This window comes from Schistocerca nitens, chromosome 5, assembly GCF_023898315.1.
Source record: "Schistocerca nitens isolate TAMUIC-IGC-003100 chromosome 5, iqSchNite1.1, whole genome shotgun sequence".
In the NCBI taxonomy this organism is placed as follows: domain Eukaryota; kingdom Metazoa; phylum Arthropoda; class Insecta; order Orthoptera; family Acrididae; genus Schistocerca; species Schistocerca nitens.
In genome coordinates this window covers 543,384,293-543,405,698 of record NC_064618.1, presented here as the reverse complement: position 1 = coordinate 543,405,698, position 21,406 = coordinate 543,384,293, and the positions used below count along the sequence as shown (strand labels likewise).

Here is a 21,406-nt window from a genome sequence, read left to right as displayed (position 1 = left end):
ATTATATTTGAGGATAACAGTATCCCACATCATAGTTCATGTAGCTGAGTATTAGAAAAATTCTACAACATAAGTCTTATCAGATAAACATATAAAGACAGGAAGAACATAAATACACAAGGGTACACAAACAGATAGTGGGATAACACAAGGAAAGGACAGGGTTTGTTTTACTGCAGTATTTTGCAAACAAAACTTTCTTTACTTCTTGGAGATCTCCCTTCATTCATCATTATTCCCAAAAAGTCCTATCTATACCTGCTTTCTGTATTCTATTCATATTTCTTTCAAAATAATTATTTTTCAGTGTACAATACTCATTTTGGCCCAAATCTTTTTAATATAACTTCTCAATGCATTTTTTCCCTATTGTCCATAGTCAGTTTCTTGTATAGTCTACCCCCTCTTAAGCTAACTTTAATCTACTGAGCTCAGATGCATAAACTAAGGGACGAGGCAATGCAGCAGTACAAAACAATTAACACAAACAGCAATGACAAAATATTCAAATTGGCCAAGCAAGCAGCAATATTACAACTAATATTACACAATGAGCAGCAAACAAGAAAAATAAATCAGTAGTAAAACTAGCTTAACAGAGTAATACAAAGTCAAATTCAGTAACACTATGCCTGGCAAACAGCAGAAGCAAAGGTAATAAATTATATCTAAACATGACAAAGTTCAAGCAGAAAAAATAGTACACTAAAGACAACAATGCATATAAGGGAAACGTCTGTTCACATCTTAATGTCTATGTAATTAAAGTGGTGCACCACGACTTATTCTACAAATTAAATTACCAAATACTTGGAAAGAAAATTCTGTATGCAATTCCTGTGAAGGGAAATGAATTTTTTTTGTGCTCCTTCGTTTTTTTTAAGTCCATCATAAAGTTACTATTTACTGGATCTGTAGGCATAAAATATTTATATTAGTACATCTATAAAATTTTATTTTAACCAATGCTGCAGTGCAGCTAGAAACTAGATATTAAACAAAATGAGCAATCTCTCAACTACAAAGACAATAGATGGAAAATGTTTCTCATCATTTCATTAGGCATTTTAGTAAATATCATAAATTTAGAGCTACACTGTGTAATCATATATTTTCGAGTTTCAGCGTGTCGTATTTGCGATGCTTTCTACAAAGGCATGTCAATAGCGAGGTTAATGGTCTCTTTTTTTCTCCATCTAATGGCTTTTTTCTCAAGGCGGCTGACACAGCTGGCCGCTCACAACGCATTACGTCACGGTCGCTTACCTTTCTTACCGAAATATTTACGACAGCAGTTACCGCTACAGTGGCAGTCTCATATAAAAAATTTCACAGGTCAAGAATTAGCGTTACAAATCTGTAGAAACAAAATCTTATAGATATAACAGTGTCCAAAAAAATTTTCGCCAGCATTGTGATACATTCACGCATATACACACATTTCATAACTCTTAAAGTACGATTCTTGGTTTCCAACATCCTTTTCCACAAATCAGAGTCCCTAACCACTATTCATTACTCCTTACCTTATTACACATATACATATTCGTCGACACTTCTTCAGTATTTCATCATAATAAGTACATATCATAATAAACAGTCCTCAACAGCATAATACACATCGTCATCATAATAATAACATCATAACACCTCAGTCAAATCTCAAAAACGTCGTAGCTTTTTGCAATAATGTCAAAACTTAAAAAAAATTCTCTGCTCATTTCAAGAGTGTCATCTACCTCAAACGTACTTTAAAATCATGCTCCCTTACCAAATACATCATTCAAAGCTCTTATAGTATCACAATGGTTCCGAAAAAATATGAACAGTTCACAAAGTACAGACAAAATACAATTTCATAAGTGTGAAGTTATCCAACTGTGTAATTGCGTAAACATGTGTCACTGATGTAGTAAAAAAAATGTTTATCTCTGTCAAATAATCAGATAGCTGTGTAATTCTGTGTTAGAGAAATATGGTACCGATGTGTAAAGTTGTATAAGCAAATACCATATTAGCTAGGGCTCCTTGTGCTTGCCAAACACATGGTACACAAAGTAGGCGTGTACTCCCCTGAGGATTAATGTAATTATACCCTCAGGTGTTACAGATTATTGCAATGGAATGAAATATATCACGGAAAGCCCTTGTATCATTGTACTTCAAATATCTTAAAAAAAATAAATGTTTTAAGTGGGAAATTAATCACTCAAATACGTGTCCTGTAGCGCTAAATGTGCATCTTGTTGCAACATAATATCTGTGGAAGTGTCGTAGTTATTGTCCTCCGAAAGCTAAGTTCTGCAGAAGTCAATGTACTTACCTCATGATACACAAAAGTGAAATGCTTTGCGTATAGATATCTTAGTTATTACGCTTATTGCCGTGATGAGGAAAGTACTGTGCTGTAACGTATTGTTGTGCTACGGAAAAGGCTGTCTCATTGTAGCTATACCACAAAAGTTACTACTAAAACATGTTTTACTTTCCAGAATAAAACAGAAAACTGAGCAGATATAAAACAGAAACACTGCAAAAGCAACATTGTAAACTGTCACTCATTAGTAGCGTCGTGATAAAATCGTGTAGCTGTCACATAAACTAACCACTGTGTCATCTGGTATCTCACGGAAAGTACTTTAAATCCAGAATTTATTTTCAAGTAAACCAAAATGTTGCATTAAAATCTCATTAGCAGTACTGGTAAATGTTCTAAGTATGTGAGCCTTATACTCGTTACGTAATCGTGCAACAAACAAGGAAGAATGCACACACACACAATAACACTGTGTCGTCTGTTCACAATAACAACGCATTCGTAATTTCTGTTTAAATAAGTTCTCTTGGTTCTTGACTGGATATTTAACTTCAAACATTGTTGCATGTTAACAGTTTCTTAAGTCTTACAAAGCATACTAGTAATGTAAAGTGAAAAGTTATATGGCAAAGACAAAGTTAAAAAGCAGATTATTTTTCAATAAACGGTTTTACATGTGAAATGTGGTGTAAACCTTTACTCTTCCTAGTACGCAGAGTTTCAACTTCAACGCAATTATCATGTGGTATATGTCGGATTCTGTAAGGTCCATTGTAAACTAGAAAGAATTTGTGACTCAAGTGTTTCTTCTTAAGTGACAATGAGTGAGCTTTAATGAGAACTTTCTGACCAATATATAATTTCTTTGCATTTGCTTTACCGTGTAGTTTTCTCCTTTTGTCTGCTGCAGATTTTATATTTTTAATAGGCAAATCAATTATGTCTTTGTGTCGAAGTTTACGTGTATTCGGGAAAGGTACAAGCTCTCTGATTCTGTTCGGTGGTTTTTCATTCTTCAGTACAAGAGTAGGTGGTAAAGCAGTGGAGTCATGAGGCATTTCATTCAGCACGTTTTGAAATAAGTGTAAATATCTGTCCCAATGCTGATGCTTTCTGTGACAGTAAAGTCTGCAAAGCTTATTGATTTCTTTCATAATCCGTTCGGAGGGGTTACAATGTGGTGAGTACAATGAAATAAAAACAGGTTTGATTTTATGGTTGCGAAGCATGCGTGACCAAACAGCAGATCTGAATTGCGGTCCGTTATCTGAAATGACTTTAGCAACGTGGTCAACTTCACGTAAGAAATTTTTAACAAAGGCGTTGGATACAGATCGTCCATTGGCTTTACGTAACGGAGTGAAAGAAACAAATTTGGAAGTAAGTTCAACAGCGACTAGAACGTACGAAAATCCATTCGATGTTCTGACAAGGGGTCCCAATAGATCAACTGCAGCAAATTCTTTTAATTTAGAAGGAATGATAGGAAACAATGGAGCACGATGTGAGATAGTAGATGGTTTCGCCTTTTGACAAAGTTTACAAATAGATAGGACTCTTCGAATTCTCTTTTCCATATTGTTAAAATAACAAGTCGTTCGAAGAATATGATGACACTTTCGTGGACCAAAATGTGCGTAGCTGACATGAATGTACCAAATGAGCTTATTAACAAAATCGTCAGGAATGCAAAGTAGCCATAGTTTGTCATCAACCGTGCAGCGTTTGAACAGTATGTTGTTTCTAACCAGATAATAATGTCGAACCTGTGTGTGTGTCTTTTCATGCCATTTGCTTTTGATGTCTTTCCAAATCGGATCTTTATCTTGTTCATGAGCAATGTCCTTTAAAGATGTGGTGATGAAGTTTTCAAAGGCGACTTTCTGAATGTAAAGAATACTGAAATTTTTCTCGAGGTTAGCGTCTATGTTATTTTTCCCTGAGCCAGCCGGCGCATGTGGCTGCCTGCGGTGCGAGTCATTGTCTGCCTCTTTGTTGGCGCGCGTCGTTATTGGGATTAGGAGACCTACCTTCTACAAATTCGCCTTGCCGAGAGGGCCCTGCCCTGTTTAAATCCCGCCAGATCTGATGCAGTTCAGGTCTGTCGTTACGATCATACCGTCTGTCGTCATGTCGGTAGATTCCATAGTTTCTTTCTTGTCGGTCATGTGGTGGAGAATTTCTTCCTGAATCGTAACTGCGCGCTGAACTGTTGCGTCTGAAATTATTCTGTCTCCCTTGATAATAATAGTTCTGGTTACCCTATTGTCTGTTTCTATGGTTATCTCTGTCATATTCATTACTACGGAAATGCGATCTTTCTCTGTAACTATTATTCTGCCAGCGGTTGTCATAAGGGTGGTGTCTGTTTTGGTAACGATTTGTGTTGTGAGAATAGCCTTGTCGTGTCCAGTTATTATTTCTTTCATCGCGGAATTGTGACGGATGTGACCTGTAATTGTTGTGTTCCTGTTTTCGCGTTCCGCGATTTCCGCGATTGTCAGTGTCAATCTCTAGTTCTTGTAAGAGTCCCTGAAAAGCTTCAATGTCGTCTTTGCAACGTCCTGCTAAAATAATATGCCGTATATGTTCAGGTAATTTGATTGAGCAAATGCGGATGAGTTCTGAGGGGCTGTATGGGTTTGACAGGTACTGATTCTTGTGCAACATGTCTTCAAAATATTTCATAAGACTGGAAAATTCAGATTGTTCGAAACGTTTCATCATTATGATGCTATGTTTTACTCGGTCTTGTGTGGCTTGAGACCAATATGCTGAGAGGAAGGCATGGTAAAACTCTCCTTCACTGTGGCAATCGTGAATGACCGATCGCATTCTTACAGCTGGTTCAGTCTCTAAATAGCCACACATAAATTCTAATCTGTGTTCTAACGACCAGTTGGGAGGAAAACAATGAGAGAATTGATGGAGCCATGCTTGTGGATGAATGTCATTGCCAGAATTCTTAAATGTTTTGAATTTACGTGTAGTAATGAACAGCTTATAGTCAAAGTCATCATGTCGGCGAGTCGCATATCGGTCATTGTTACGTCGTGTCGGCGGTTCCATCTCAAAATCCAATGCGCCTTGCCAATTTCTTTCATAATTTCCGAAATGTCCTGTGTTATTATTTTGTGGTTGTTCCGTATTTCTATGTCCCTCTTCCAGTACTGGAGCGCGAGTGTCCTCTGAAATATGTAATTCTTGTATTACCTGCGTCAACTGATCTTGTACTTCCCGGATTTCTCTTTTGTACTGTGTATCGATTTGATTTTGATTTTGTTTGAATTTTCTAATTTGTTCATACTCTTCTGTGTCAGTGAAGGCTACAGGTCTTGTGTCATTCAGATCATCATCTACCTTTGTAGATAAGTTGGTGACCTGATCCGAAAGTTCGGCTACTTTCTCCGATAGTGAACACATTTCTTCAGTGTGTTTTTCTGAACCAAGTTTCAGAGTGTCCATTTGTGTTGAAATCGAATCTATTGTGTCCTTCAAGTTTTCCTGAGTTTTTGCAAGTTGCTTAACCGAATCGGTAGATGCAACTGAGTCAATTTTAGCCCACAAGGTCTCATGATTTTCATGAACAATGGTTTGCAGTTCTTTTATGGCTGCTTCGTGATTCTGTAATGCATTTTCATGCCGCGAAAAAATAGGTTGAAAATGCTCACAAATTTGTGTTTTTACGTCATTACAGACTTTTTGACATTTCGATTGAATGTTATGTAACTCAGTAGTTAAATCTTCACGTGTTTGTTCAAGTGTGGTGTCTAACTTTTGAAGATTTTGTTCAATTGTGTCTAACTTTTTAAGATTTTGTTCCACTGCGTCTAACTTTTGAAGATTTTGTTCCATTGTGTCTAATTGTTGCTGTGTTTGTCTCTGGTGTTGTTCCATTGTTATATATCTTTAACATATTGCAGCGTGTCAGCAACTGTGAAATGTACAGCAAATAAACAATGTTTTCAGCCTTCAGTTGCAAGGTAATTTTACTCGTTTACCTAGGTTTCGATTCCAGTAATGGAATCTTCTTCAGAACCTATAAATTAAACCACATACGGACATATATTACTCACTAAAATGAATTATCTGTCTAATGATTGAATATTAAAGAAATTGTGATACTTACAAAAAATTAAATTATTTTGTGAGCCAAACACTGGCCAAGTCACAGATTAAAAATTAAAACAATAAAGATGCATAATCATAAGATTATGTCAGTCAAAATTAAAACCATTAAGGCGAACGTAGACAGAGCTACGCCGGCCAGAAATCAGGACCACACGTAAGCGGCTCGAAAACTAGGCGTTGTGAGCAGTTACGCGGCGAGGCTCGGCCGCGGCCAAGCGCATGCGCGAGCGCAAGCGCAGGGGCGAGAGACAAACTGTCTCAAAATTACTTAGAGCAAATATACATATCAACAAAATGTGACACAGCCGTCCTACAATTGGACAAACCTATCTATTGGTATGGCAACATTAAACAATTTACCTGAGAAACTACAAAGCCAAAGTATAATTTTTTTTTAAATATTATAGTAAGAGTGAGTAGCCCCGCTACAGTAACTAAAAATTAGTGTCAAAACCATGCGTGCTAAGCATAAAATGTCTTTAACATAAAAACGCCTTAGCAACTATGTGTCATTACCAAGCATAAAACGAAATGCAAAGACACACATGTGCAATCGCATTATAATAAAGGGACAAAGCAGATAGTGAAACAGCATCGGCCATTCGAGGCGGACTGTTGGTCAACTCCACTGGAGTAAAGGTTGAAATCCTTCGAAATAACTTCTATTTTTTAATTGCAGCTGATCATTAAGTTGTCTCTATCAATACTAAGATGTTTAAAAATTTGCAATTCTTCGAGGGTGTCTAGCCTACATCCTTTTACTTCATTATGCAAAAGCTCTGCGTCTTTTAAAGGCTTGGGAGCATGCGCCTTTTGGACCAGATGTTAAGCAAATGTAGATCCTCGAGTTCCATCACCGCTTTTTGTCGGCAGATGCTCTTTAAACCTAACAAACAGGGCCCTTCCTGTCTGGCCAATGTAATAAGAAGGACATTCAGCACACGTGAATTTATACACACCTGACAGCGATGATTTATCATTACCTTTATCCAGGGAATGAACCAAGTTCTTTTTGAGGTTGTTGGTGGTAGAGTATGAAACTTTACACCCTAGGTTTTTTAATAAACGACCTACCTTATAGGATATGTTACCTATAAAGGGAACTGATATGTATTTCGTTGCCTGGTGTTGATTGTGAGTATCTGAACTGTTATTTACTACTTTCAATAACCTACATGAAAAAATCAGTTTCACGCAAGAAAATCAGACAGCTGATAGGACCTTAGACTATCTCGATCTGACTCTATCCATTATTGGCAACAAAATAGATTTTAAAATTTTTCGGAAAGCTACCTATACATCATCATCCCAGCTGATTCCACCCATCCTCAGGCCCAAAAAATGGCCTTTTTTCACTCGAGTATCCATCGAGCTCTTTCCATTCCACTTTCGCCAGTCAACTTACAGAACGAATTAAAAGTCCTCGAAAACATCGCTCAGAATAATGGATATAATCCCAGTATAGTGAGACAGTTGTTTAATAAAAAAACACGAAAGAAGACTACCACCCTTTCCAGTTCAGATACTCACAATCAACACCAGGCAACGAAATACATATCAGTTCCCTTTATAGGTAACATATCCTATAAGGTAGGTCGTTTATTAAAAAACCTAGGGTGTAAAGTTTCATACTCTACCACCAACAACCTCAAAAAGAACTTGGTTCATTCCCTGGATAAAGGTAATGATAAATCATCGCTGTCAGGTGTGTATAAAATCACGTGTGCTGAATGTCCTTCTTATTACATTGGCCAGACAGGAAGGGCCCTGTCTGTTAGGTGTAAAGAGCATCTGCCGACAAAAAGCGATGATGGAACTCGGGGATCTACATTTGCTGAACATCTGGTCCAAAAGGCGCATGCTCCCAAGCCTTTAAAAGACGCAGAGCTTTTGCATAATGAAGTAAAAGGATGTAGGCTAGACACCCTCGAAGAATTGCAAATTTTTAAACATCTTAGTATTGATAGAGACAACTTACTTAATGATCAGCTGCAATTAAAAAATAGAAGTTATTTCGAAGGATTTCAACCTTTACTCCAGTGGAGTTGACCAACAGTCCGCCTCGAATGGCCGATGCTGTTTCACTATCTGCTTTGTCCCTTTATTATAATGCGATTGCACATGTGTGTCTTTGCATTTCGTTTTATGCTTGGTAATGACACATAGTTGCTAAGGCGTTTTTATGTTAAAGACATTTTATGCTTAGCACGCATGGTTTTGACACTAATTTTTAGTTACTGTAGCGGGGCTACTCACTCTTACTATAATATTTAAAAAAAAAAATTATACTTTGGCTTTGTAGTTTCTCAGGTAAATTGTTTAATGTTGCCATACCAATAGATAGGTTTGTCCAATTGTAGGACGGCTGTGTCACATTTTGTTGATATGTATATTTGCTCTAAGTAATTTTGAGACAGTTTGTCTCTCGCCCCTGCGCTTGCGCTCGCGCATGCGCTTGGCCGCGGCCGAGCCTCGCCGCGTAACTGCTCACAACGCCTAGTTTTCGAGCCGCTTACGTGTGGTCCTGATTTCTGGCCGGCGTAGCTCTGTCTACGTTCGCCTTAATGGTTTTAATTTTGACTGACATAATCTTATGATTATGCATCTTTATTGTTTTAATTTTTAATCTGTGACTTGGCCAGTGTTTGGCTCACAAAATAATTTAATTTTTTGTAAGTATCACAATTTCTTTAATATTCAATCATTAGACAGATAATTCATTTTAGTGAGTAATATATGTCCGTATGTGGTTTAATTTATAGGTTCTGAAGAAGATTCCATTACTGGAATCGAAACCTAGGTAAACGAGTAAAATTACCTTGCAACTGAAGGCTGAAAACATTATTTGCTGTTGTTCCAATGTGTCTAACTTTTGAAGAATATGTCCCATTTGTTGCATTAATTGCAATAATAATGTATTAGTGTCTGGAATCTGTTTCTCTATGCTTTTTTGCAGTGCATTTTCACCGGCAACATTCACATTTTGACAAGCAGAAAATGTGTCTTGACTCATTTGAGAAAACGGTGAGGACCCAAAATCTGAGTCTACAATATTTGCAAAATTGTGTCCTCTCATTCCCGATTCCTGAGGCGAGCTGTTGCCGACTGATCGATCGATAATGCTTCCCTCTTCACTAATTGTTTCACTGTCTACGCCATTGTTTGCCGCCCGCTCCATTTCCCTATGCACAATTACCAAATTACAACTTTGAACATCAGTTAATTCATTACTCGGTGGCGCTAACACACTGCTTTCGTTTTCACTGTCATTTCTCAGTTTACTTTGGAGCCTAGTATTACGTTTTTAATACGCCATTATTGTCACAATATTTCACACGACAACACAGAAAAGCACAATTTGAAGAGCAAAAATAAGAGAACACATTAACATCACACTGAAAATAATATCTAGTTAATTGCAGCTGCGAAATACTTGGTGCAAATCTACATGCATGCCACACCTGTTTTACTGTACAACAATGAAAGACTGCAACTACAAAGGAGATTCTCTCTACAATTACGCGCTAGCAATAAACAAAATCTACACTAATTACACAAACTACAAGAAAAAATCTGAAGATTCCAGTGAGGTATCCTAGGCTAAGGGTCGACATATGAAACTTCCCCTTTGAACATTTATACACGACTGTGCTTAAGCTAAAACACAATATTTTTAGCGAAACGCAATCTGACTTTAAAAAATCCATACAAAAGAATGGCCCTGACTAACATTAACCTATACGTTTCACAAATCACTTACTTCACAAAAATCTTGTTTACTCGAACTACTGCAATAAAGCGAGCGCCACTACTGCCAGCTAAATAAAAGATTCAAACTACTGAAGGTACTAACTACTGATAGGCTTAGTTAGCAAATGAAAGATTTTAATAGAGAACAAACAATGTATTTACCTTAATAGTCATAATATATATAGCAGTTCATGACAAATTTCAAAACTCCGCCATCTCTCTCCCCACATCCACCACTGCTGGCGGCTCACCTCCAACTGCGCAACGCTATGCGCTGTTCACAGCCAGCTGCCTAACACTACAATGGCGAGTATTACAACAATGCAAAGCAGCCACAGACTACACACAGCAAAGCCAGTGATTTTCATACAGAGGTGGCGTTACCAATAAAAAACCTAAACAGCCTACTTACAAAAGTTAAATAATATATAAACTTAGTGATAGAAGTGAAGGTCCTCTGACTGTGTTTGTTTCACAACTAGCAAGACTCAACACTGACAGTGTCAGGGATTGGCTTATTGTATCCCACACTACATACCAACTTTGCTGAACGGTGGACTTGGTAAGTTAAATTACCACTATTTCCTGTAAATAGTATTTTAAAGCACTTTTTTTGATTCAATGCCCTTTTATACGAGGGCGGTTCAGAAAGTAACCTCCGATTGGTCACAGTGCGGGTTGTGGGGGGAGTAGCGACGCCATCTGTGCGTTCACGCACTCAACAGGTCAGTCGGCATCAAGCCGTGGTCGAGTGAACGTCGTACCTGCGCTAGTTTAGTTTTTGTGGCAGTTTGAAATGTGTGCTGCAATAGAAAACCCCGCCAAATGTGAAGTGCGTGCTGTCATAAGGTTTTTTATAGCCGAAGGATATTCTGCAGCAGCTATTCATCGTGAGCTTTGTGCTGTGTACGGACCAAGAGTTATGAGTGAAGGAGTTGTCCGTGAATGGGTTCGTTTATTTAAAAGTGGACGAGAGAACGTTCATGATGAAGAGAGGAGTGGTAGACCATCATTGGTGACTGACGGACTCGTTCAGACAGTTGATGCAAAAGTTCGTGAAAATCGACGTTTCTCAATGTCGGAGTTGTCTACTGGTTGTCCACAGATTTCTAAGACTCTCTTGTACGAGATAGTGACAGCAAGATTGGGTTACCGTATGTTCTGTGCACGATGGGTGCCCAAAATTCTTACCGACCACCACAAAACTCAAAGAATGGCCTCTGCATTAGACTTTCTGTCACGTTATGAGGACGAAGGAGAACCATTGTTAAACAGAATCGTGACCGGTGACGAAACCTGGATTAAGTACGTGAACCCTGAGACAAAAGAACAATCAAAGATGTGGGCACATTCAAATTCGCCTACCAAACCAAGAAAAGCCTCGCAAGATTTTTCTGCCAGAAAACTGATGGCAACGGTGTTTTGGGATGCCAAAGGGGTGTTGTTGGTTGAATTCATGGAACGTGGTACGACCATTAATCAAGACGTGTACTGTGAAACAATAAAAGTTACGACGGGCTATACAGAACAAACGCCATGGTATGCTGACTTCCGGTATCGTTTTTTTGCACGATAACGCCCGTCCTCACTCTGCTCGCAGAACAACGGCCCTTCTTGAGCCCTTAAAGTGGGACGTTATCAACCATCCACCTTACAGCCCAGACCTGGCGCCAAGTGATTATCACCTCTTCATGCATTTGAAGAAATGGCTCGGGTCACAGCGGTTTGATGACGACGAAGAGCTCAAAGATGCGGTCACAGGCTGGCTCCAGGCACAAGCGGGTGATTTTTATGCAGAAGGAATTTCAAAGCTTGTGAAGAGATACGATAAGTGCCTCAATCGCTATGGAGACTATGTAGAAAAATAGTGCAAAGATGTAGTTGTAAGATGTATATATTAAAATATTTTTATTTAACTTGGTGTATTTTTTTAAATCAACCGGAGGTTACTTTCTGAACGGCCCTCGTATAAGTGAATTTTAACAACTAGGGCAAACATTATACAGCCACCTTGATAAAAATATAAGCCACAGGTTTGAGGTGTGAGAAAATTAAGAATGTGTGTGTGTGTGTGTGTGTGTGTGTGTTTGTGGCAGTTCAGGTAGGTAATTCAAATGCTTCCTACAAATAAGGCAATTGCATAATTTCTTGAGTGAAAATGAGTGTTTTTGTAGACATAAATGAGCGTTACTAAGAGCTTGTCTACAAGTTAACACTTTTCCCAGAGCCAAAGTTAGAAAATTGAATGCTCATTTCGAAAGTTTAATTCGTAGAGAATTGCAAAACAGACTGTACTTTGCACTTATTTTTGTATAGTTTGATCTGTGGACGCTTGATTTTATTAGAGTCAGCACTCAGCAGTGTCTGTTTAAAAGCTGGACAAGTTACAGAATGTAGCAATAACTTTCTAGTAATAGCAGAATAACAATTTACCTTTTAGTATTTCTGTAGAAACTGAAACATTTCACAAATACATCGCTTAAATGCGCGGGCTGCGTCTTGTAGCGCTGTTCGAGAGGCTGCGGCGGTTCCTTCGTGACGTCACAGCCCCAGCCAATGGCAGGACACAACGCTTACTGCTCAACCTTATTTTTTTTACGGACCTTGTCACAAATCTATAATCAGTCGTAACAGTGTTGTTAATCCCTAACGCCAAGGAGTTTCTATATTAGCGCCGAGCGCTTCAGTCAAATAATATCGCAGCACGTTATCTCTCTAAATAATATTGTAAAACTTGAATGATAAGTACGTGAACTGACACGATATTCTGGTTTATTACACAATATTAGTCACTTCCTAAGAGAGCCGTGAGGAAGAAGCTTTCCCAGGGGGAATTATAAATTATATGCTTCGCCAGGTTCCATAGTCCATTAGTTATTACGAATGAAATTGTCTATCTGTGTTCACTTCCTAAATAGAGTTAACTTCAGGTTACCTAATTAAAAGTGACTTCTGTCTAATATATGCAAGTCCTCTATCTGAATTCTAAATAACGTAATATTTGAAGTCAAAGTATCGTTTCACTGCATCATAGTAGATCGCAATAATCAATTCTGAAAAAAAATCTAATTGCGCCTACATATACGAGCATTCAAAAGTATGACCTGCTTTGGCTAACTCTCGTAACGTAGTGACAATGGATTGAATTATCCTTAGCCATTACTCATGAATCTCAAACAGTACTCACACGGAGTATTCTTTTTGAACGTTGGTTCCACTTTGCTAATTTTAATTATAATGATTTTGCGATTTACTATGATTTTGAATTTTGAGTTAGATTTTACTGGAATCCTATCTTTCTTTCGTATGTTAATTAATTACTTTAGATTCCTGATTCAGTTACTGGTTAATATACAAATAGTAGTGTTAGCTGGAAATTTGTTTGCTTATTCATTTTTCATGGAATTTGGAACTTGTTTTGGGGAAATCTTTGGGAATTTTGCAGCTAATTTTTGATTTTCATTTCTCGTCCGAGGAAGTGGCATTACACCTCCTCACCCTTTTGTCTGCCTCCTCCTATCCCTATCTGTGACTAACTTTCCCTCGCCCTCTGTCTTTACATCTCCTTCTCCCCTTCTCTCTCTGGGTTCGCCCATTTCTCGCCCATCTCTCTCTCAAAAATGTTCAAATGTATGTGAAATCTTATGGGACTTAACTGCTAAGGTCACCAGTCCCTAAGTTTACCCACTACTTAACCTAAATTATCCTAAGGATAGACACACACACCCATGCCCGAGGGAGGACTCGAACCTCCGCCGGGACCAGCCGCACAGTCCATAACTGTAGCGCCTAGACCGCTCGGCTAATCCCGTGCGGCATCTCTCTGTCAATCTCCTTCATGCCCTCTCTGTGGTGTCCACTACCTCCTCTTCCACACTTTCTCGCTCCTCCACGCCCACTCTGAGTCTTTCTCTTCCTCCCCCCGTCTCTAACCCTACCCTAATTTTCCCTATCTCTCCATCCATCCCCTCGTACCTCCCTCTCCCTCTTTCCATTCAGGGGACACTACCCAAGACAACATTAATGTCTTTGTTGGCAACTTACATGTTCATTGTTGGAAAAACGGTTTCTTGCCCCTGATACGCGAGCTGTTGCGCAAAGCAGGTGGATCGGGCAGCTGATCATGTTCCTACACAATAAGACTGCCGTGAAGAACAGCCTATACACTAGGAGCTGGACAACTCACGTTTTTGCCCATTTCTCAGCTCCTATTGGAGCTAAGAAGTTACAAACCCCACAGTGCTGTTGCTTGTGAGCCTAAGTGTTTCTGCTCCAGTTACGTTAGAAATCGATACTGAGGTTTGGCAGGAAATCCTGAACATACACAGATACACTGATTTATATGCAGTAAATGAAGAAGATTGTAATCATGGCAGCGACTTAAGTGTATCTACAGGAAAAGTTCGGTAGTGTTTGTGGTAACCAATCCCGACAATCCTTTTGGTGTTCCAGGAGGCGGACATCGCCATCGCATCGATGACGATAACGTCGGAACGGGAGCGCGTGATCGACTTCAGCAAGCCGTTCATGTCTCTGGGCATCAGCATCATGATCAAGAAGCCGGTGAAGCAGAAACCGGGAGTGTTCAGCTTCCTGAACCCGCTCAGCAAGGAGATCTGGGTGTGCGTCATCTTCTCGTACGTGGGCGTCAGTATCGTGCTGTTCATCGTGTCGCGCTTCTCGCCGTACGAGTGGCGGCTGCTGCAGCCGGGCTCCGAGGAGGCGGCGGGGCTGGCCGTGGTGAGCGTGCCGGTGCCGGCGGCGTGCGGCGCGCTGGGGCTGGCCGCCGTGGGAGACGCGGACGGGGGCGGCGCCGGCGCGGCGGGCTGCGGCACGCTCGTCAACGACTTCAGCATCCTCAACAGCCTCTGGTTCGCGCTGGGCGCGCTCATGCGCCAAGGCTGCGACGTGTCGCCCAGGTGCAGCGCCGCCTAAGCAACTACGTATCAGCCGTTTAGCTTATACATACATACACTACTGCCCATTAAAATTCATACACCTAGAAGAAACGCAGATGATAAAAGGGTATTCATTGGACAAACATATTATGCTAGAACTGACATGTGATTACATTTTCACGCAATTTGGGTGCATAGATCCTGAGAAATCAGTGCCCAGAACAAAACCCTCTGGCCGTAAAAACGGCCGTGATACGCCTGGGCATTGAGTCAAACATAGCTCGAATGGCGTGTGCAGGTACAACAGCCCATGCAGCTTCAACACGAACCACAGTTCATCAAGAGTAGTGACTGGCGTATTGTGACGAGCCAGTTGCTCGGCCACCATTGAACACACGTTTTCAATTGGTGAGAGATCTGGAGAATGTTCTGGCCAGGACAGCAGTCGAACACTTTCTGCACCCAGAAAGGCCCCTAAAGGACCTGCAACATGCAGTCGTGCATTATTCGGCAGAAATATAGGGTTTCGCAGGGATCGAATGAAGCGTACAGCGACGGGTTGTAAGACATCGGAAATGTAACGTGCAGTGTTCAAAGTGCCGTCAGTGCGAACAAGAGGTGACCGTGACGTGTAACCAATGGCACCCCATACCATCACGCCGGGTGATACGCCAGTAGCCGGCCGCTGGTGGCCGAGCGGTTCTGGCGCTACAGTCTGGAACCGCGCGACCGCTACGGTCGCAGGTTCGAATCCTGCCTCGGGCATGGATGTTTGTGTTGTCCTTAGGTTAGTTAGGTTTAAGTAGTTCTAAGTTCTAGGGGACTTATGACCTCAGCAGTTGAGTCCCATAGTGCTCAGAACCATTTGAACCAATTTTTTTGATACGCCAGTATGGCGATGACGAATACACGCTTCCAATGTGCGTTCACCGCGATGTCGCCAAACACGGATGCGACCATCATGATGCTGTAAACAGAACCTGGCTTCATCCGAAGAAATGACGCTTTGCCATTCGCACACCCAGGTTCGTCGTTGAGTACACCATCGCAGGCGCTCCTGTCTGTGATGGAGCGTCAAGGGTAACCGCAGCCATGGTCTCCGAGCTGATAGTACATGCTGCTGCAAACGTCGTCGAACTATTGGTGCAGATGGTTGTTGTCTTGCAAATGTCCCCATCCGTTGACTCAGGGATCGAGACGTGGCTGCACGATCCGTTACAGCCATGGAGATAAGATGCCTGTCATCTCGACTGCTAGTGATACGAGGCCGTTGGGATCCAGTACGGCGTTCCGTATTACCCTCCTGAACCCACCGATTCCATATTCTGCTAACAGTCATTGGATCTAGACCAACGCGAGCAGCAATGTCGCGATACGATAAACCGCAATCACGATACGCTTCAATCCGACCTTTATCAAAGTCGGAAACGTGATGGTACACATTTCTCCTCCTTACACGAGGCATCACAACAACGTTTCGCCGGCCGCTGGTGGCCGAGCGGTTCTGGCGCTACAGTCTGGAACCGCGCGACCGCTACGGTCGCAGGTTCGAATCCTGCCTCGGGCATGGATGTGTGTGATGTCCTTAGGTTAGTTAGGTTTAAGTAGTTCTAAGTTCTAGGGGACTTATGACCTCAGCAGTTGAGTCCCATAGTGCTCAGAGCCATTTTGAACAACAACGTTTCACCAGGAAACGCCGGTCAACTGCTGTTTGTGTATGAGAAATCGGTTGGAAACTATTATCATGTCAGCACGTTTTAGGTGTCGCCACCGGCACCAGCCTTGTGTGAATGCTCTAAAAAGCTAAGCATTTGCATATCACAGCATCTTCTTCCTGTCGGTTAAATTTCGTGTCTGTAGCACGTCATCTCCGTGGTGTAGCAATTTTAATGGCCAGTATTGTATAAACTGCAGTCTGAAATATCACGATTGCCCACACATCTTTTAAGCAGTCTATTACAAAACTAGTTTCAATCATAACCAGACCATCTTCAGGTAAATCGTGACATCGTAATCTAATGTTTGACAGCCCATAACCGCTAGTAAGCGACACGTTGCCAACAACATTTTCATGCTTGCTATTATGGGCTGTCATACATCTGATCAAGATGTAACAACACCACTGAAAATGGTAGGTTTATAAGTGAAATTGATAATGCACTAAATTAATTAATAAGCTGTGTGCTACCATGGTGTTAGAACAATTTATGCATGCTATAAATCAGCACCTCCTCAAAATAAATGGCAGGTTAATTCTGTGACTCTTAAAAATATACACTCTAACAAAAAAAGGCACACGACGAAGCAATTATCCGAATGTGTCAGACATCGGTAGATGTGACGTTCAATGTATAGACAAACAAATCAATACAATTTCTGAAAAGTTTGATGATTTTTCAAGAGAAAGTGCTTCGCAAACTGAGCAAGTCAATAACGCGCTGGTCTAATTCTGACCCTTTTGCAAGCAGTTATTTGGCTTAGCATTGATTGACATGGTGTTGGATGTCCTCGTGAGAGATATAGTGCCCAATTCTGTCCGACTAGCGAGTTAGATCGTCAAAATCCCGAGCTGGATGGAGGGCCTCCCGCAGTACTTCAAACGTCGTCAACTGGGGAGAAATCCTGCGATCTCGCTCGTCAAGGTAGGGCGTGACAAGCACAAAGACAATTAATAGAATCTTTCGCTGTGTGTGAGTGACCATTATGTTGCTGAAATGTAAGCAAAAGATGGATTGCCATGAAGGGTAACAAAACGGGGCGTAGAATTTCGTCGACATACCGCTGTGCCAAAGGATGACAATCTAAGGGATTCTGCTAAGAAAAGAAATTGCTTCCCAGAGGATCACTCTTGGTTCCCTTGCCGTATGACTGATGACAGTCAGGTTGGTATCCCACAGGTGATTTTGGCAGCTCCAGACATGTCTTCGCCTCGAATCTCATTGATATGCGTAGAATTGTCTTCAGTAATGACACCCGCTTGAAGCTGAGGCCAAATGACCAGTAAAGACACGTCTGCAGACGCCCAGGACGTCATTGTGATACCAACCTTACTGACTCCCACCGTAAAGGCTGTCAACCAGGAGCTATCACTTCGTAACAAGACCCGTTTTGGTTGTTATCCAAGACTCATTTATAGCATAGCGGCACGTCGACGATATTCCGCGCCCCGTTTTGTTGAACTTAACTGAAAACCAACCCGGGCTACATTTGAGCAGGATAATGACATTCCGCGCACAGCGAGAGTTTCTACTTCTTGTCTTACTACTTGTCAAACCCTACCTTGGTCACCAAGTTCCCTTGATATCTCTCCAATCGAGAAAGCTTGTAGCATATCGGCAGTATCCTCGATCGAACTCGGGATTTTGATGATGTAACGCCCCAAGTGGACAGGTTTTGGCACGACATCTCTCAGGAGAACATCCAACAACTCTATTAATCAGTGCCAAGCCCAATAACTGCTTCCATAAGGGCCAGAGGTGGGCCAACGCTTTATTTACTTGCTCAACTTGTGAAACTCTTTTTCTTGAATAAATCATTCAATATTCTGAAATCGTAGTCATTTGTTTGTCTCTACATCTATATTACATGTACCGATTTCCATCCCATTCCAATAATTCCTTCGTGGTTCAACCAAATTTGGTACACATTCTACTAATTATCTGTCCTGGGCTCCTGCAGGGATAAGATCGACTTAGCTGCTGTAGGGGTGGGATGTGGGATAAGGGGATCAATAACCCCTGACGTAGTGTCCTACTTGCAAAACGTGTGTGTTATGCAGGTAGTAGTGCGTATGGGGAGAAATGAGCAGGTAAATAGAGGGAGAAAGACAGAGAGGGAGGAAGATACGGATAGTGGGAGGAAGGAGGGTGAGATAGATTGAGAGAGGTAGGAGTAGGAGGTGAACTGAGAAGGAGAGAGAGACAGAGTGGAAAGAAGAACTGGATAGACAGAGAGAGAGGAGGAGAAAAGGATTTTTTTAAATTTACTTTTCCTTTCCCATGTGAAAATCGTTGACACGTGTTTTAAAAGGAACGGCAATATTTACATTAAAGCTCTGATTCCTAGGCTACAATGATGTGTCCCACGGAGCATTTCGGTACCAATATTACCAATAGCAAACACTAATTACGAAAGTGTACTAATAATAATTGCCTCATTGTGTCTTTCGGTTTAGAATTCAGTAGCACTAATACGGTAAAACATTGATCATCTAGTAACTCTATTTCAAGCAATGTAGAATCGTCGCGTTTTGGTTGGCGGAAGGTATTTCTACTTTGTAGGGTCATAGAAAACTGACCAGAGGCTCGGTGGTTAAGAGACCAAAACAATGTTACATCCGCGTAATAATATGTTGCATGACATTACCATGATACTTCATAGGCATGCCTACAACGCCACTTATTCAAGTCCCAGATTCGTCAGGAGGTAAAGAGGGATGTTTCCTAACGGGAACACTGCTGAGCTAATTGAACGCTGTTGTATGCCCATTCACTTATCTACGGACCGTTTGTAATGGACGTTTTAATGAAACAGTGTGTGTTTCACGTAGTAAATTATTCGCATCTGGTCACTCGTGATATCGACAGATGTACTGCTTGTTAGTCATCGCTAGTGTGAAACATGCTGCACGGTGTTTCAGCTAAGACATCATCACCACCACCATCACCACTATCAAAGTTACATTTACTATTACTACTGTCACTATCTCTGTTATTATTAAGGAACGAACACAGCTCCCAGAGAAATCACCTTACGAGAATGAACGGGAAACAGATGAATGTTGTAATATATTCTTGAGCAACCTTTGGTGGTTGAATCGTATGAAAGCTGACCTCAGTGTTGGATTCAATGTCAGACGTCTGCCAGATACACTTCTTATTTAACGTATGAACTTGTGAGTAAAGTCTCACTACCCATTCTTCGACACGTATAAATTACATAGACAACAATTTTAATAACCGGAGACACACACTGAGTTATTAGTCAGGCTGGAATCACATCAACAGGTCCATTCAAGAGGCCATTCTTGTTACTTCAGTCAGTTTGCGTGTTTATTTCCGGAAAGTTCTTCTGTGTTCACAGACTGTAAGACCAGACACACATGACCGAGTGAGGTAGCGCAGTAGTTAGCACACTGGCTCGAATTCGGATGGACGACTGTTCAATCCCGCATCTGGCCATCCAGATTGAGGTTTCACGTGATATTCCTAAATCGCTCCTGGCAGATGCCGGGATGGTTTATTTGAAGGGGCACGCTCGATTTCCTTTCCTAACCTTGACACAATCCGAGCTTGTGCTCCGTCTCTAATGATCTCGTTGTCGACGGAACGTTAAACCTAGTCTTCCTTTTTTACCAGACACGTATGATGTACAGGTCTGTCTCCGGGCGCATCGTGGGCAGCGTGTGGTGGTTCTTCACGCTGATCCTTCTGTCGTCCTACACGGCCAACCTGGCCGCCTTCCTCACGGTGGAGCGCATGGTGGCGCCCATCAACAGCCCTGAGGACCTGGCCTCGCAGACGGAGGTCGAGTACGGCACGCTCTACCACGGATCCACCTGGGACTTTTTCAGGGTAAGCACGTCCATACAAATATTCAACGCTACACCATGTTTAGTTCGAATACTGATGGTGTCAGACATTTTCATTGAACGTCTTGTTCCTCAATGAACAATAGAGGTGAAGGGGCAAAGTACCACCTCGATGTTTTATACATAATTCTAATGTGTTATCTCCTAATCGTTTCCATGACGTCACATGAAGTAAGAGAATGTGTTAAACCTTTGTGGTGACCCATCTTCCTTGGTGCTTTACAAGATAACTAATCTCTGTAGGGATGCTATACTAGAGATCCATTATCGTAGTCATTGGTAGCAACGTACACTTTACACTGAAGTGGATAAGCATTCATCACGACAGTGATACACATTTGTCACAATACTGTGGGATGTCTGAGCGTATCCTGTTTAATTATAACCCACGAATATGGTTGAGATCGAACGCCTCCAATCTCAAAACGTTTCTGGGACTTTTCCTTAGTGGTCCGACCTGACTGAGCTGGAAAATTCTGCAATTAATTTTAACCGCTTTGATTTTACGAATAGATCTGATTTTCCAAACTGTCTCCACATTCAGAAAAGGCAAGTAGTGTTTTACCATAATTACTTTTTAAATGGAAAAAGCAGATCTGAACAATTATTTAGTCAATTCACATATGGTTCTTAATGGCCATAAAATCAATCAATTATTTAGCAATACAAAGAACAACTTTGAATACGACAATCGTGTAGCCCATTAACATCTTCCACTTC

The 21,406-nt window shown here is 41.0% G+C and overlaps 1 protein-coding gene across 1 annotated transcript in view; it reads left to right on the top strand.

The window, feature by feature from the left end:
- The window catches only part of LOC126260569 (glutamate receptor 1-like), a 1,252,588-nt gene that overhangs the window by 1,162,400 nt on the left and 68,782 nt on the right, over positions 1–21,406 (top strand). Inside the window, exons 13-15 of the mRNA XM_049957904.1 lie at positions 14,651–14,963; positions 14,994–15,117; positions 20,471–20,669. Coding sequence (XP_049813861.1) covers positions 14,651–14,963; positions 14,994–15,117; positions 20,471–20,669 — 636 coding nt within the window. The remainder of the gene's footprint in view (positions 1–14,650; positions 14,964–14,993; positions 15,118–20,470; positions 20,670–21,406) is intronic.